The sequence below is a fragment of the Girardinichthys multiradiatus genome, chromosome 18 (assembly GCF_021462225.1).
Source record: "Girardinichthys multiradiatus isolate DD_20200921_A chromosome 18, DD_fGirMul_XY1, whole genome shotgun sequence".
In the NCBI taxonomy this organism is placed as follows: Eukaryota; Metazoa; Chordata; class Actinopteri; order Cyprinodontiformes; family Goodeidae; genus Girardinichthys; species Girardinichthys multiradiatus.
The window spans coordinates 42546941-42562426 of NC_061810.1; the positions used below are offsets into that span (position 1 = coordinate 42546941).

Sequence of the window (15486 nt, forward strand, 5' to 3'; positions counted from 1 at the left end):
GACTCTGGTCTGTCTCTGTCTGCTTTGGATTCACGTGTGTGTGTGTGTGTTTGTGGCTGGAGATCAAGGATGAAGCTTTTTCTCTGACTTTATTACAGCTGATTGAAACAGCCCTGCTCTGTACGCTTAGTTTCTCTGTACTAAATTTGTTTATATGTGTGTGTGTGTGTGTGTGTGTGATAATGCAGGTCTTGCTCACAGCGGCTGTATGTAGCTGCATAGGTGTGTGTGTGTGTGTGCGTGCGTGTGCACTTGTGAACTGAGAGAAGAAGCCGAAGGGTGACGTGTTGTTTGCTCTCTAGCTCATTGCAATTTGTTCGATACATGCTAATTGCTCTAATTTGTCTGTCTTGTTTCTGTTTAACTTTGTGTGTGTGTTTGTGTGGATGTGTGTGTGTTCTGCAGTCTCTGGATGGCTTTGTGTTTGTGGTCAGTCATGAGGGACGATTCCTCTACATCTCAGAGACCGTTTCCATCTACCTGGGGCTTTCACAGGTAAGGTCACCTCTCTCACACACACACACACATGTTTATAAAAACCTTCTATTAGAGATGTATCCATCCAAATTTCTGGTTGATTTTGGATCTCCAGCTTTTATAAATCTTTTACCTGTCAATAGCAATTTTAGCCAATTAAGATTATTCTTTAAGAAGTATACTATAGGACGACAGAAGAACAGCGTTTAAAGTACTCGTACTCGTACTTGTCGTCTTCCACTTTATCCGGGACCGGTTCGCGGGGACAGCAGACTCAGCAGAGACGCCCAGACGTCCCTCTCCCCAGACACCTCCTCCAGCTCCTCTGGGGGGAGCCCAAGGCGTTCCCAGGACAGCTGAGAGACATAGTCCATCCAGCGTGTCCTGGGCCTCCTCCAGGTGGGACGTGCCTGGAACACCTCCCGAGGAAGGCGTCCAGGAGGTATCCGATATAGATGCCCGAGCCATCTCAACTGGCTCCTCTCGATGTGGAGGAGCAGCGGCTCTACTCCGAGCCCTTCCTGGATGGCCGAGCTCCTCACCCTATCTCTAACGGCGTGCCCGGCAGCCCTACAGAGGAAGCTCATTTCAGCCGCTTGTATCCAGGATCTCGTTCTTTCGGTCATGACCCAAAATTCATGGCCATAGGTGAGCGTAAAAACATAGACCGACCGGTAAATCGAGAGCTTCGCTTTTCGGCTCAGCTCTCTCTTCACCACAACGGGCCGGCGACCCCATTACTGCTGCAGTCGCACCGATCCGTCTGTCGATCGCCCGCTCCATTCTTCCCTCACTCATGAACAAGACTCCAAGATACTTGAACTCCTCCACTTGAGGTAGGAACTCTCCTCCAACCTGAAAAGGGCAAGCCAACCTTTTCCGGTTGAGAACCATGGCCTCGGACTTGGAGGAGCTGATCTTCATCCTAGCCGCTTCACACTCGGCTGCGAACTGCCCCAACGCATGCTGTAGGTCTTGGCTACAGGGGGCCAGCAGGACCACGCCATCTTCAAAAAGAAGAGACGAAATCCACTGGTCCCCAAACCAGAACCCCTCCGGCCCTTGGCTGCGCCTAGAAATCCTGTCCATGAAAGTTATGAACAGAACTGGTGACAAAGTGCAGCCCTGCCGGAGTCTAACATGCACCGGGAACAGGTCCGACTTGGTGCCGGCGATGCGGATCAAACTCCTGCTCCGCTTGTACAGAGACCGGATGGCCTCTAATAAAGGGCCCCCGATTCCATACTCCTGGAGCACCCCCCACAGGGCACCACGAGGGACACAGTCGAATGCTTTCTCCAGGTCCACAAAACACATGTGGACCGGTTGGGCAAACTCCCATGAACCTTCGCGTACCCTGTAGAGGGTATAGAGCTGGACCAGTGTTCCACGGCCGGGACAAAAACCACACTACTCCTCCTGAAGCCGAGGTTCGACTATCGGACGGACTCTCCTCTCCAATACCCTTGCATAGGCCTTACCAGGGAGGCTGAGGAGTGTGATCCCCTTGTAGTTGGAACACACCCTCCGGTCACCCTTCTTATGAAGGGGGACCACCACCCCAGTCTGCCAGTCCAGAGGCACTGTCCCCGACCGCCACGCAATGTTGAAGAGCCGTGTCAACCATGACAGCCCTACAACATCCAGATACTTGAGGTACTCAGGGTGGATCTCATCCACCCCCGAAGCCCCACCACCACGGAGCTTTTTAACCACCTCGGTGACTTCAGCCTTGGTGATGAAAGAGTCCAACCCCGAGTCACCAGCCTCTCGAGGTCAGCAGCCTCCCACCCCCACTGTAAACAGTATTGACGAAGCACTGCTTCCCCCTCCTGAGGCGCCGGACAGTTTGCCAGAATCGCTTTGAGGCCAACCGGTAGTCCTTCTCAGTGGCCTCACCGAACTCCTCCCAGGCCCGGGTTTTAGCCTCTGCCACAGCCCGGATCGCGGCACCCTTGGCCTCACGGTACCCGTCAGCCGCCTCAGGAGTCCCACAAGCCAACCACAGCCAATAGGACTCCTTCTTCAGCTTGACAGCGTCCTTTACTGCCGGTGTCCACCACCGGGTTCGGAGTTTGCCGCCGCGACAGGTACTGCAGACCTTACGGCCGCAGCTATGGGCAGCAGCATCAACAATAGATGCGGAGAACATGGTCCACTCGGACTCTATGTCTCCAACATCCCCCGGAATCTGGTCAAAGCTCTCCCGGAGGTGGGAGTTGAATACGTCCCTGGCCGAGGCCTCTGCCAGACGTTCCCAGCAGACCCTCACAATGTGCTTGGGCCTGCCAAGTCTGTCCGGCTTTCTCCTCCTCCAGCGGATCCAACTCACCACCAGGTGGTGATCAGTGGACAGCTCAGCCCCTCTCTTCACCCGAGTGTCCAAAATATGCGGCTGAAGGTCTGACGATATGACAACAAAGTCGATCATCGACCTCCTGCCTAGGGTGTCCTGGTGCCAAGTGCAGTAATGGACACCCTTATGCTTGAACATGGTGTTCATTATGGACAATCCGTGACTAGCACAGAAGTCCAATAACAAAACACCGCTCGGATTCAGATCAGGGAGGCCATTCCTCCCGATCACGCCTCTCCAGGTGTCACTGTCGTTTCCCACGTGAGCGTTGAAGTCCCCCAGCAGAATAATGGAGTCCCCGGGAGGGGCACTATCCAGCACCCCCGACAGGGATGGCAAGAAGGCCGGGTACTCCACACTACCGCCCGGCCCGTAGGCCGAAATGACAGTCAGAGACCTGTCCCCAACCCAAAGGCGCAAAGGGGGGGGGAGCCTGAGCTTGTGCGGGAGGTCGAGAGATATCGACTAGAAGGTGTTTGGGCTCACCTCCACGCACAGCGTGGGGTCTGGAACCCATCTCCTCGAGAGGGGCTGGACTCTCTTCTACTCTAGAGTGGCCGACGGGGAGAGGTGGCGGGCTGGGGTGGGTTTGCTTGGTGCCCCCCAGCTCAGTGTTGGGGTTTACCCCAGTGGAGCGTTTAAAGTATTTTCTTCAAACTTTCCTGCCATGAATGTGTCAGGATCTGCCATTTTGGATTTTTTGTTAGTTTACTTTTTCTCTGTCAGGTGTTTTTCTGTTTTGTCTAGATTAGTTGTTTACCTATGTTATAACTGCCTAGATTCTTGTGTTCATGTGTTTCCCTTTAGATCTACTTTTCCCGGGTTGTGTTTGTTCAGTTCAGTTCTCTTTTGTTTAGTCTCTCATGTTTATTTCCTTTCTGTTAGGTCATTAGTTGCAGTCTGTCACTTAGTGTTTTGTGTTTGTTTACTTTACTCAGTTAGGCTTTCCCTCATGTCCTCAGGTTACTTTCGTTAGCTGTTACTTTCTAGACTCCTATACTTTATGTTTCTTAATAGTTTCCTTGGATTTGTTCCTTGAGTTTTGTTATCTAGTTTTGGTTTCCCTGATAATAAGTTTTCTTCAGATACATTCCCCTCAGTTCTGTGCAGCTTGTCCTTGTTTAGTATTTATCTGATTACCTGCCTCCCTTTCTCATTGGTTCCACATTGCACAACCCTCTGTTTAAAAACTCACTGATTCTCATTGTCACTTGCTGGTTTCTCCCGTTAACTACCTTGCTGTTGCCTGCTGATTATCCGCATCTTCTTGTTGTCCACCCATGTAAGTTTTTTTTGGAAAACTTTTCATTAAAAGAAGAACTTTTTCCTCATCATGCTGCTGCCCAGTGTTTGCCAAACCTTGACAGAATGGCCATTAATCATTTATATTAGGATCAGAGGCACTGTTACACAGGGTGTAGGAGAGGAGTTGCTGTGAAATAGGTGTTACTATTTTGAAACAAAGACAAAATTATTAATGACTTGAAATATTAAACAGTCTTTGTCTTGTATTAGTGATTAGTGCAGTTCGTGCAGCTAGCATTACTGAAACCTCAGTCTGTGTGTGTTGCCAAGGGAATGTCGGTTGTGTGGGCCATATCAGTGCCCTTTAGAGGTCCTGGACAGACCCGCATCAAAATTGTAAATCAGACACACATAACGTGTTACTTCTGCATGCAAATCCAAATATACAGTTTTGTTCTCAAAAACCTGCTTTATTTTGAAGGTGACACTTTTTGTTTCCTAACTTCCGCAGCTACATCAGTACCTTACTACTGCAGAATTAAACAGGGGGAGATGTGATCTACCTAAGAATGTCAGCCAATGCTAAAACAAAAAAGAGTTATTTAGAATGTAGAGATTTTAAAAAGACATCAAATTTTTATTTATTTACAAAAGTAAAAGTGATGTGTTCAGTGTGAAAACACATTCAGACCTGTTTTTCTAGGATTAGATCTTGAATTTAAATAATCAGACTAAACATACAGTTGAATACAGACTTTACTCATTTGGGACAATTTTTTTGTAGATGATAAATTTCTGTTGTCAGTATGGTGGGTTACTTTTTATTATTTAGTTGACATCCACGGCAGCCAGAAAATAAGAAATAGTTTACTAATAAATATATATTTGGAAAAATATTTTTCCAGTCTGTGGTTTGGCTGCTGGAAACAGTCACATTTGCTTAAGTGCCCATATTTAGAAAGATAACTGCACACCAGCGTTGTAAAGCTGTACCTTAACACAGAGATTCTCAAACAACTGCCAATATTTCATAACCCAACATGCTACATAACAGACAGAGGTTGATAGCTCAAAAGGGTAATACGGAGCACTTTTCTTTTATACGTTGAGCCTTCCTGATATCTGCTAAAAGTCTCTCATTCACAGTCTTGCACACTAAATTAACTTTAAGTGTAGATTTTGTCATAGAAATTAGTTTTCTGTCCTTCATTTTACATCTTTGCTGTTCTGACAACACCTAACTACTGAAAGTTGCTAACTTTGAGTCTTCTTAACTCAGCTAGTGATATTAAACTTCCATATTGAAGTGTTGATTTTAACTCGACCTGTTAGCATTTATGTATTGTGCAGTGAGACAAGAAGAAAAATGTGTTTTGTTAGTTTCTGACCGACTGATCAGAGGTCAGGGCCAATCAAGCTGTCTATTGGCCAATTCCGGTTACCTTGTGATTTCTCTACCCATCTGTACTGTGTATTTAAGTGAATTTGCACCTATTTGCTTATATTCTAGCCCGCGTTTATATTGCATTACAGGAGTGTGTGTGTGTTTGTGTGAGTGTCTTTGACTACACTCCTTGCACTCATTCCCGGAGAGGCTCTCCTTCTTTTACTCCCTCCCAACTGCTCCAGGTGTTCACCTCTGTTGATTGCCTGTGGCCTCTTGTACTGTGAATGTTAAGTCCTGCCATTTTGCCCAGATGCATAAATAATAACAGTAATTACTGGCCCAGCAATCAAAGTGTCGCCCCAGCGCGCTGGGCCTGTCTAGGGGAACAAATCGATAGGCATCTTAAAAGCCACATTGATTGTAGGGAGGGGGAAAAACACCAAGGGGGATGGGAAGATAGATAGAGACAGCAGGCGAGAGAAAGAGAGGGGTAGGAAAGGAGAGGAGGTGTGATAAGAGGAAGATGAAGAGGGATGGGTACAGCACGAGAGCTGAGGAGAAAAAAAAAGTACAATTACAGGAGTAATTGAGTGTATTTCTACCTAAAAACCTGCAGTGATTTAGTGCTATTGATGCCAATAAAAAGAATAATGTTGTACTGTAGACCATAACTCTGTCCTATTACAGAGTTGAACATTCAAATGGCAACTCTACAATGAAAAGCTATTGATCAGTGTTAATCATTCTTTTGTCTGATGTGACTCTGAAGTAAAACCTTTATAACCTACAGGAGATGCAGGGGAAACTTACAGCCTGCATAGAATGCTTCAACTAAGCAAAATTGTCACTGTGGGGATAGCTTTGTACCGCATCAATGTAGTTTTAGGATACAGCCTCCAAACCTGTTGTCATCCTGATCCAAGGCAGTTACTGCATGAACACTACCTTCAGGGAACCTCTGTTTTTTGCATACTCTATACATGAGATTTACAAATCAAATCTGTGTTTTAGAAAATCTGTAATCAGTTAAGATAAATTCAGTCCAGGTTTGACCTGTCTACATGTTGCTTTTTTTGCACCTGTTTTAATCTAAAGTTCTTCTGGTGCTAAAAACGAACAAAAAACAAAAACTTTCTGTTTTCACAAATAGAATTAAAGTTTTAAAAATCTCAAACTCTGTTTTTTAAGAATGTGTGTTCAGTGTAGAATAATCAATTTTAGGGCTATGCAGCATCAAAGAAACATTTATTCATGATACTGTTACTCCATCACAATATTGTCGAATATTGTGATGGAGTTATAGATTACAGACAACGTTTTGACTATCCTCAATTTTCATTTGTAACAATATCAGAAACACACTTTGTGAGCTTTAGCAGCTCAGCCAATAAAAACGTGAATAAAGGTGGGCCTTGAGGACTGTGACAGCTTATCCAACAGGCTAAATATATTAATAACGTGGAATTTGCACAAATGCTAAAGATATAATATCCTGCCACATATTTTATCCAAACAGTCCTTTATGAATGGGATATTGCACACTTTGATATTATGATTTAGTATATTGTGTGGCTCTAATCCAGTTGTTCTTTGACCAGTCTAGTCAAGTATTTTATGCTTTGATCTCCAAATCATCAATTGTAGTGCTGATTTCCTGTAATATTGCACAGAATAGGAATCTCGACTTGGATACTAACTTCAGTGGCACTGTTTAGCCGTATATTCTTGAGTGGACAAGTATGAAGTACAATAGAACAATAAAGAAAAAACATTTTGAGGCATGGCTAAGAGACCTTTTTGCTATTTTTGTCTCATGCCATCCTTGACAGAATGCTGCCGTGGGCTTTAAGCCACATTGTCAATGTTGTAAACTTTTGACACTTCGAAAGATGTGTGCATCCTCAAAAGGTCTTTCGCTTTTATTCTGGGGTTACACACATTTCACACATAAAAACATGTTAATCTCTGTTAGCCGTAATCTGTCTCCTGCCAGAACGTTGTGGTGGTTAAACATTCTTATGCTGTACTTTCATATGATTGTTTGAACAAATGGATGTGGCACAAAATTGTACCCAAGGATGACCAGACTTGTGGAGGTCCACATTTCTCCTTCTGGCTGATTTCTTTACATTTTCCCATGACGCCACACAAGGAAGCAGTATCTTTGATGTGTTCCTAAATATATCTAATTATTCAAATATTGTGAATTAACATATCTGAAGCTTACTAAGCCATGACATCATCTGAGATTAAAGGCATACAAATCTTAATGTAAGTACATTTCTGAATTTAAGGAAAGCAATAAGAAAAATATTGTATTTTTCTGTCATTTAACAATTGCAAAAATGTTGGTAATCCTAACTGACCTAAAGCAGTCTGATTTAAAGTCAGACAGTGGGAAAAATATGGTTATATGTCCTTTTAAATATATGTTTAATGTGTAATACCTGGTTTCAGCTGTTGGACAAGGGACAATTGAACCTTGCTGTGGAACTTTTTTAACCTTTCTCTTTTCAACCAGATGTTAAAAGGCACGTCTGCATGCTCACTTCCAAAGATTAACAATGTTAAGCCAGGAAGATGAAGCAGTGACAGGAGGAAAGAAGCCAAGAAAGAGAAAACCAGACAGACAATTAACAGACAGAAAGAAAATAAAGCAGGGGAATAAGGGAGGGACAGAGTGAGACAGAGAGTGTGTAAATAGAGCTTAAATGTGCAGTAGGAATGAAATTCGCCCTGGGATTGCCTAGGTAAACAAGGCAGCCGAGGCTTCTGTGGAGACGCTAATAAAACAGAGCTGTTCTTATCAGCTGAGCAGATGGCCTAACCCATCACATCTACTCAAACAAGGCCTAAGCCATCAGCATTCTAATGAAATTATTTATGATCGAAGATTACATGCGAAACCTTGAACACACAATGCCGCTACTACCTGCCTAAAAGGATGTGAACGGGCAGAGATATTGGAGGTTTATGATCGGAAAGAGACGACCGAGAGAGGGTGTGAGGGAATATGTGACAGGGAATGTATTGAGCGTTTGCGGGCGCAAACAATGAGGAAAAAAAAACAAAATACAAAAAGGAAAGAAATAAAGGAAGGAAGGACAAAACCACTTTGGTATGCTATGTTGGCGAATATAGGGGGGCACTGGGGAGAGTGGAAGGACAGACAAACAAACGAGGCTCTGAGTGGAAAAGTATAACTGGTGGTTTGTTTAGAGGGCATGTATCCCCCGTGGAACGACCCTCCTGCTTTGCGTCTCGTGTCCCCCTATCCGTCTGACCCCTCTGCCCCGGCTTACACCCTGGGCTGCTCCCCTGACAGTGGGGTTGCTTAGCCGACTTAGCTTAGGTCAGGCACCTTGACCAAGGGCACAGCCCGTTGCCCACCCCCCTGACGCCTCTACAGGTATGTATTTATTTGTTTTATTTCCCAACAACGCAAGGGAATAAACCTCGGAACATCTCATAGTGGACAGGAGGGACAAAGGATGGGGATAAATTAGGAGGAGGAGACAGGGAAAAAGGATGAAGAAGTAAGAGTAATGTCCAGCGAAAAGGGAAAAAAAGGATAAATAGGCTAAAGAGAAAGGAGGAAGGATGGGAGATGGAGGGAGGAGAGAATTGATCTGTGAATGGTTAGTATGCAGCCCCCCCACCACCCCACCCCACCCCACCCCACCACCACCATCCCCCTCCCTCTTTCTCCCATCAGTCAGTGAAGGCCTTCTAGTGTGTTGTGGACCACTGCCCGGATGCCTCATACATATTAAAGCCCCCTGCTATTATTTATATCATGTCTCTCCTCCTCCCCCCACCTTGGTCGCTGCCCCTCATCCCCTCCACACCACCATACATACATGCACGTGGGTCTCAGTCTGCACACACACTCTCACACAGATGTTCTGACAGACACACACACACAATGACAGAAAAAAACAGACAGTCTGGTCACATACACAGCAAAACAGGGGTGCACTGTGGGCTCGCATAAGCACCCCACCCGTGCACACACACTCAAAGAAATTTGAATGATCTCTGCGTCTCCTCGCGTCTCTTTTGCTCTCCATCCCATACCTGTTTTTGTGTCTGAGCCCGACTCATCCTCTGGATTGCACCGTCTTTTTCTCATCTTCTAATTTCTGTCTGCTCATTTTTCAATCCCTCCCTCCCGCCTGTGATGAACAGGTATTATTCTGATAGGTCTTAAGCCCTAGTAAAGCCCAGAAGGACCTGTTTGTCTCGCTACTTTGTTTTCCAATGCCGCAAAACTGGGAGAGTCTGTGTTTCATACTGTTGGTCCTGCTGAGGACTCGTTTAAATGTTCTTTGAATAGAAATAGATCTTAATAAGAAAAAAGAGCTCAACCTGAATTTAGACCAAAGAGAGACCAAACACAATATTGTTTTAAAGTTTTAATGTTGATATGAAAGATACAGATTCAATGTAATTTAACCTCAGATTAAAAACCATCAGAACAATCACAAAAAAACACACATTAACATGCATTAAAAAAATAATTTTAGAGCCTTATTGCATTTTTATCATTAAACATTATGTGTCCTCTAAAGGTAGCTGACCCTCCAACACACTCCCGTCAAACTTTCTTTTGTTTAGAGCTATTATTTTTTTCTCAACAATGTAATGGAATTACGGCAAGATGAATAAAAATTTTAATTTAAAAAGAAATCTTCAAACGCTGAAATGTGGAATTGTTTCACTCTTTCTCCACTACAGACCCAAAAATGCACCTCATACAGCTACATGCTTGATCCAGTGATACGCAGAAATAGAAGGTTAATCAAAATGTAGTTTTAGAGTTATTTTCTTGTTTCCTTGAGATGTTTTATCTTTCATCACGGTTTCTTCAGCCTTATTGGTGTGACTGTCATGAGCCTGAAACCTCCAAACCATGATCGGAACTAAAGAAACCTTTGAAACATCTTCAGTGAATAGTCCAAAGTTTGACTTGGGAGCCCTTTTCATCCCTTGGAATGATTTTATGAGGCCCCTAAACTATAATTCATTAATGGTACAAATTTGACCCACCAGCACTAAATTTCATAGAAAGATTTAAAATCTTTATATAATAGAAAATGTTAGATACAAGATAAAGTATTTACCTATGTTTTTTCTCAATTTAATTTAATAGAGAATAGGACTGCAACATCTAGTGACTAAAAAGCAGACAATTTATTAAACTTGGCTAAATACAGTAAGCGTTTTCACAGACAGAGGGACACATATCCTGTTGTTGCTAATACTAGACTGTAAAAAAACAATTCCAGAGTAATAGAATAGAATAAATCTATTCACAAATATAGGAAATTGTTTTTTTTCCTTAAAGAAAACATGCAGAGCCTTTTTATGTTTCAGATCTAGAATGACATCCATTTTCCACAAAAATTGATTCTTTACACTTAGAGTGAAATATTTCAAGCATTTATTTCTTGATATTTTTACGGCTTACGGACAATAAACAAGGTAAATTCAGTGTGTCCGAAAATTTGAATAATATATACGATCAATAAAAAGAGCATGTTTTACTCAGGAATGTCAGGCTTCTGAAAAGTATTTTCATTTCTATGTGCTCAGTACTTGGTTGGGTCTCCTTTTGCTTGAATTACTGCATCAGTACAGCATGGCATGGAGCCCTGCAGCACTGCTGAGCTGTAATGGAAGCCCAGGTTGCTTTGATAGTGACCTTCAGGTCAGCTGCATTGTTGGGTCTGGTGTTTCTTCTTCCTCTTGACAATACTCCATAGATTCTCTATGTGTTCCAGGTCATGCCAGTTTGCTGGCCAAACAAGCACAGTAACACCATGGTCGTTGAACCAGCTTTTAGTATCTTTGGCAGTGTGGGTAGGCGACAAGTCCTACTGGTAAATGAATTCAGCATATTCATAAAAGTTGTCAAATTTTCTGGTAGATGGCTGCATTGACTGTAGACTTCAGAAAACACACTGGACAAACACCAGCCGATGACATGGCACCCCAAATCCTCACTGACTGTGGAAACATCCCACTGGACTTCAAGAAATGTTGGTTCTGTTTTCCACTCTTCCTCCAGACTCGGGGACCTTGATTTCTAAATGAATTGCAAAGTTTTATCTAAAAAGATAACTTTGGGTCACTAAGCAACAGTCCAGGGGTCTCATTTATACAACATTGCATGGGATCTATACTAAAATGTACCTACACTAAAAAGCCATAAATGGCGTACACTCAGAAAAACCCAAACTTATAAAACCATGCGCATGAACACCAGCAAGAAACCACAGCTTAACCTCAGTGTTTGCATACAAGGTTCCGCCTCCAGTTCTGCCCAAAATCAACAGTAAATGGTCAATGCAAAGCACCTCATTAAGGTCAATGTGTATTTAAATAAGCCAGCTGATCAATGTTATTTGGTGGTTAACAATGGCAACCAAGGAGAAAAGAGCAAAGAAAGGCAGTTTCACCGAGTCAGAAGTTGAGGTGTTGGTCAGTAAGGTGGAGAGTCAAAAACGTATCCTGTTTGGTAGCCACAGTAGAGAGGAGACAAACAAAAAGAAGTGTTGGCAACACGTTGTTACCACTGTTAATTCAATAAGTGGAAAGAGAGGACCATGGCTGAGGTGAAGAAGAAGGGGTCAGATTTGATGGTGGAGGCAAAAAAGCTACTGACAGGCCACCACCAGGGCAGGTCAGCCACAGGTGGGGGTAAGGGCGTGCCCAAACAACTTTTAAGAAGAGGATGGCCTCCATACTAGGAGAGACAAGCTTGTGTGGCATTGTGTCAGAGAAGGAGAGAAACACAGATTCAGCCGAGACCACACACAACCCAGTTCTTTTTCTCCTTAGCCCAACTAAGACGCTTGTAGCTCATGTGTAGGATTTGCCTGTGGGTAGTGGCTCTTTATGCGCTGATTCCAGTCTCAGTCCACTCCTTATGAAGCTCAACAAAATTCATCAATGGATTTTGCTTCACAGTCGTCTCAAGGCTGATGTTTTCCCTTTTCCTGGTGCATCTCTTCTTACCACACTTTTGTCTTCTACTCAAAGTTCTATGAATTTTCTTTAGCAATGACATTTTGTGTTTTACTCTGCTTGTGGAGGGTGTCATTGACTTCTTCTCCTGGACATCTGTCAGGTCAGCAGTGTTCCCCATCATTGTGTAGCGGCTACACTGTAGCCTACTGACCCAGACTGAGAGATCATAAAGAACCCCAGGAAACCTTTTCAGGTCATTAGCTGATCCAGCATTTAACTTTTTTTTCAATGTGAGATGCTCAAGACCATAATCAAGTAGTTTTAACTTTCTAAACCAAACAAAAGAGATAATGAGGAAAGTGGTGAAACTAAATAACAATTGATACAGAAAGGGAACAACAATCTTGAACCACCATTGAACCTCTATGGAAGCTGTCTGGAATATTAAAAGCGGTGTTGTCTGTCACAGTTAGAAAGACAAGATTCTCCCTGTGAGATGTGCAGTCACAGCTGGAAGTACTTGAGAGGTGCCAGAGAAGAGCGTGCAGAAGGCACAACGTGATACAAAGAGTATGCTAAGGGAATAGGAGTGTTTTATTTAAAGCCCACTGAGGATGTTGGATGTGACTACCCAGATAGTTGTAATGATTTATGCTAATATCTGTACTACAAGTGTGAGAGTAGCATGCAAGCCAGCAGAGAAGAACATAGAGCTGTTCAGTTTGGATTGTTGAAATCCAAAAATGGATTCAGGTCCAGATTTCTTCACTTTCTTCACTGAAGTACTGATGTGATGCAAATCCAGAAAACATGATTTCAGTGCTTTGTAAAGGTATTCACCCCCTTGAGCATTTTTTTCATTTTCACATTTCAACCACAAACTTCAACAGGTTGTATTGGGATTTTATGCAGTAGACCAACTGTTTAATGGAGTTGAAGTTTTTTGCATACAAAAATCTGAAAAGGCGAGCATGCATTTGCATTCAGCTCCCTTTACTGTGGTACCCCTAAATATAACTTGGTGCAAATAATTGCTTTCAGAAGTAATAATTAAAGCCTGCCAGTGTCTAATTTAAGGTCAGTATAAATACAGGAGTTGTGTGAAGGCCTCAGAGGTGTGAACATAGAGAACATGAGCAAACACTGGGCTTCCTGAGGGTCAAGGAACACACCAGAAAGGTCAGGGAGTTGTGGAAACCTCTTAGGCAGCGTTGATTTATAAAAGAAAGTCTTTGAACATCTTATGAAGCACTGTTGTATCTATAATAAGAACTGAAAGAATATGGCAGAAATGCAAACATGCCAAAAACATGGCTGTCCAACTTACCTGAAAAGCTAGCTAGTTAGACCATTAATCAGAGAAGCAGCCAAATAGCCCTTAGTAACTCTGAAGGAGCTGCAGAGATCCACAGATCAAGTTGGGGAATCCATATTCTAAAGGCCAAATTTCTGCAGTATGTAACTAGCAGATGTCATGACAGATGAAAGACAGCTTTAAGATGTCTCAGTTGCAGTTTGCTACAAGCCATATAAAGGACACCTCAAACATACAGAAGGCAATGGGAGAATAACTCGGAACTTTTTGTCCTACAAGCAAAAAATAAATAGAGGACTAAATAGACTAAACAGAGGGCAGTCCTGGGAGAAAACCTGTTAGAGGCTGCCCAGAAAGACTTTAGACTGGGGCAACAACTTTAAACATGCAGCCAAAGCTAAACTAAAATGGTTTAGATCAAGACGTATTTATGTTTTAGAATGGCCCAAAGTCAAGACTATTTCCCTGCTCGAGACTGATTTTTTAAATCTCTCTCCTGCTGAATTTCGGACTCCTTCTGCTGTCTTTTGCTCCCATCTGCTCCTAGATTTTTGCGACCAATCCTGGATTGTTTGACAGTTGGGCGCTTAGGTATTCTGTTATTTCTTCATCACCAGACTTTGGACCTGAGTTAAAAGAAGAATCTTCCTCCCACTCTGCAAACCAGTTCGTTTTTTTTTTTTTTTTTTTTGGCTGGTGGCGTTTAATCCATGTCAGAGGTCATATTCTGAATAATTCTTTTGCATCTTTCAATGAAATCGGGCATATTTTTATTCATAAAAAAGTAATTGCTCTTTATCCCATTATGATTTGAGAATTTGTTCAATTTAATGATTATATTATTTGATTATACAATGTATTTCTTTCCAGTCTCCATTCTTGATTTTATTTACATCCTCATCCTTCCAACAATCTTGGGACCTGGTGTCTATTTTAAGCCGCCCGCTCCTGCCTGCAGTCGTTTTTAAACCGCCTCCTCCCGCAAGATTTGCATTGGATCTTGCGAGATCCCAATCCCAATGCAAGGCTCTGGTCCTTACCAAATCCTATCAACAATCTGTGGCAAGAACCTCTCCGTTTAATCTGACTGAGCTTGAGCTACTTTCCAAGGAAGGATGGGCAAAAAATGTCCCTAGATATGCCAAGCTCCTTAGAGGCATACCCTAAAAAAAGAAAGAAAAAGTGGCTCTATAAAGTAAACTCTTGATGGCTAAAAGCAAATGCACAATCTATAAATTATGATTTCTAAACAATTTCTATGATCTTATGTCCTTTTCCTTCTTTATCACAATCTTGTGTTGGTCTATCAAATAAAATGTCAATAAAATCAAAGCTGTTTGCTATTGTAACCTGGCAAAATGTGACTTAGTCCAAAAGGTACGCATACTTTTGCAAGGCACTGTAAAGGAATGACTCATCACCTAAATTCATTTCACTTATTGATTTCTTTCACGTTCACTCATTGTTTCTGAAACAAAAACAATAGTAACAAAAAATTTTACTGACTGATGATAGATTAAACATGGTTTTGTCTATCAAAAAGTAAAAAAAGAGCCAGATTTTCCCTGTGAGATTTGTTGTCTCAGCTGGAAATACTTGAGAAGAGCGTCCAAAAGGTGTGACTCGGTGCAAACAGTATGCTATCGGATGGTTAGATAAGACTACCCATAGTCATAGTCATAATGGTGTATGCTAATATCTGCACTAGATGTGTAAGCATAGACAATAGAAATA

At 42.7% G+C, this 15486-nt stretch overlaps 1 protein-coding gene across 3 annotated transcripts in view; it reads left to right on the top strand.

Moving 5' to 3' along the window:
* Positions 1-15486, top strand: part of npas1 (neuronal PAS domain protein 1) — a 69806-nt gene that overhangs the window by 37752 nt on the left and 16568 nt on the right. For all 3 annotated transcript variants that reach the window (XM_047392392.1, XM_047392390.1, XM_047392391.1), the window contains exon 5: positions 406-495. In XM_047392392.1, coding sequence (XP_047248348.1) covers positions 406-495 — 90 coding nt within the window. The remainder of the gene's footprint in view (positions 1-405; positions 496-15486) is intronic.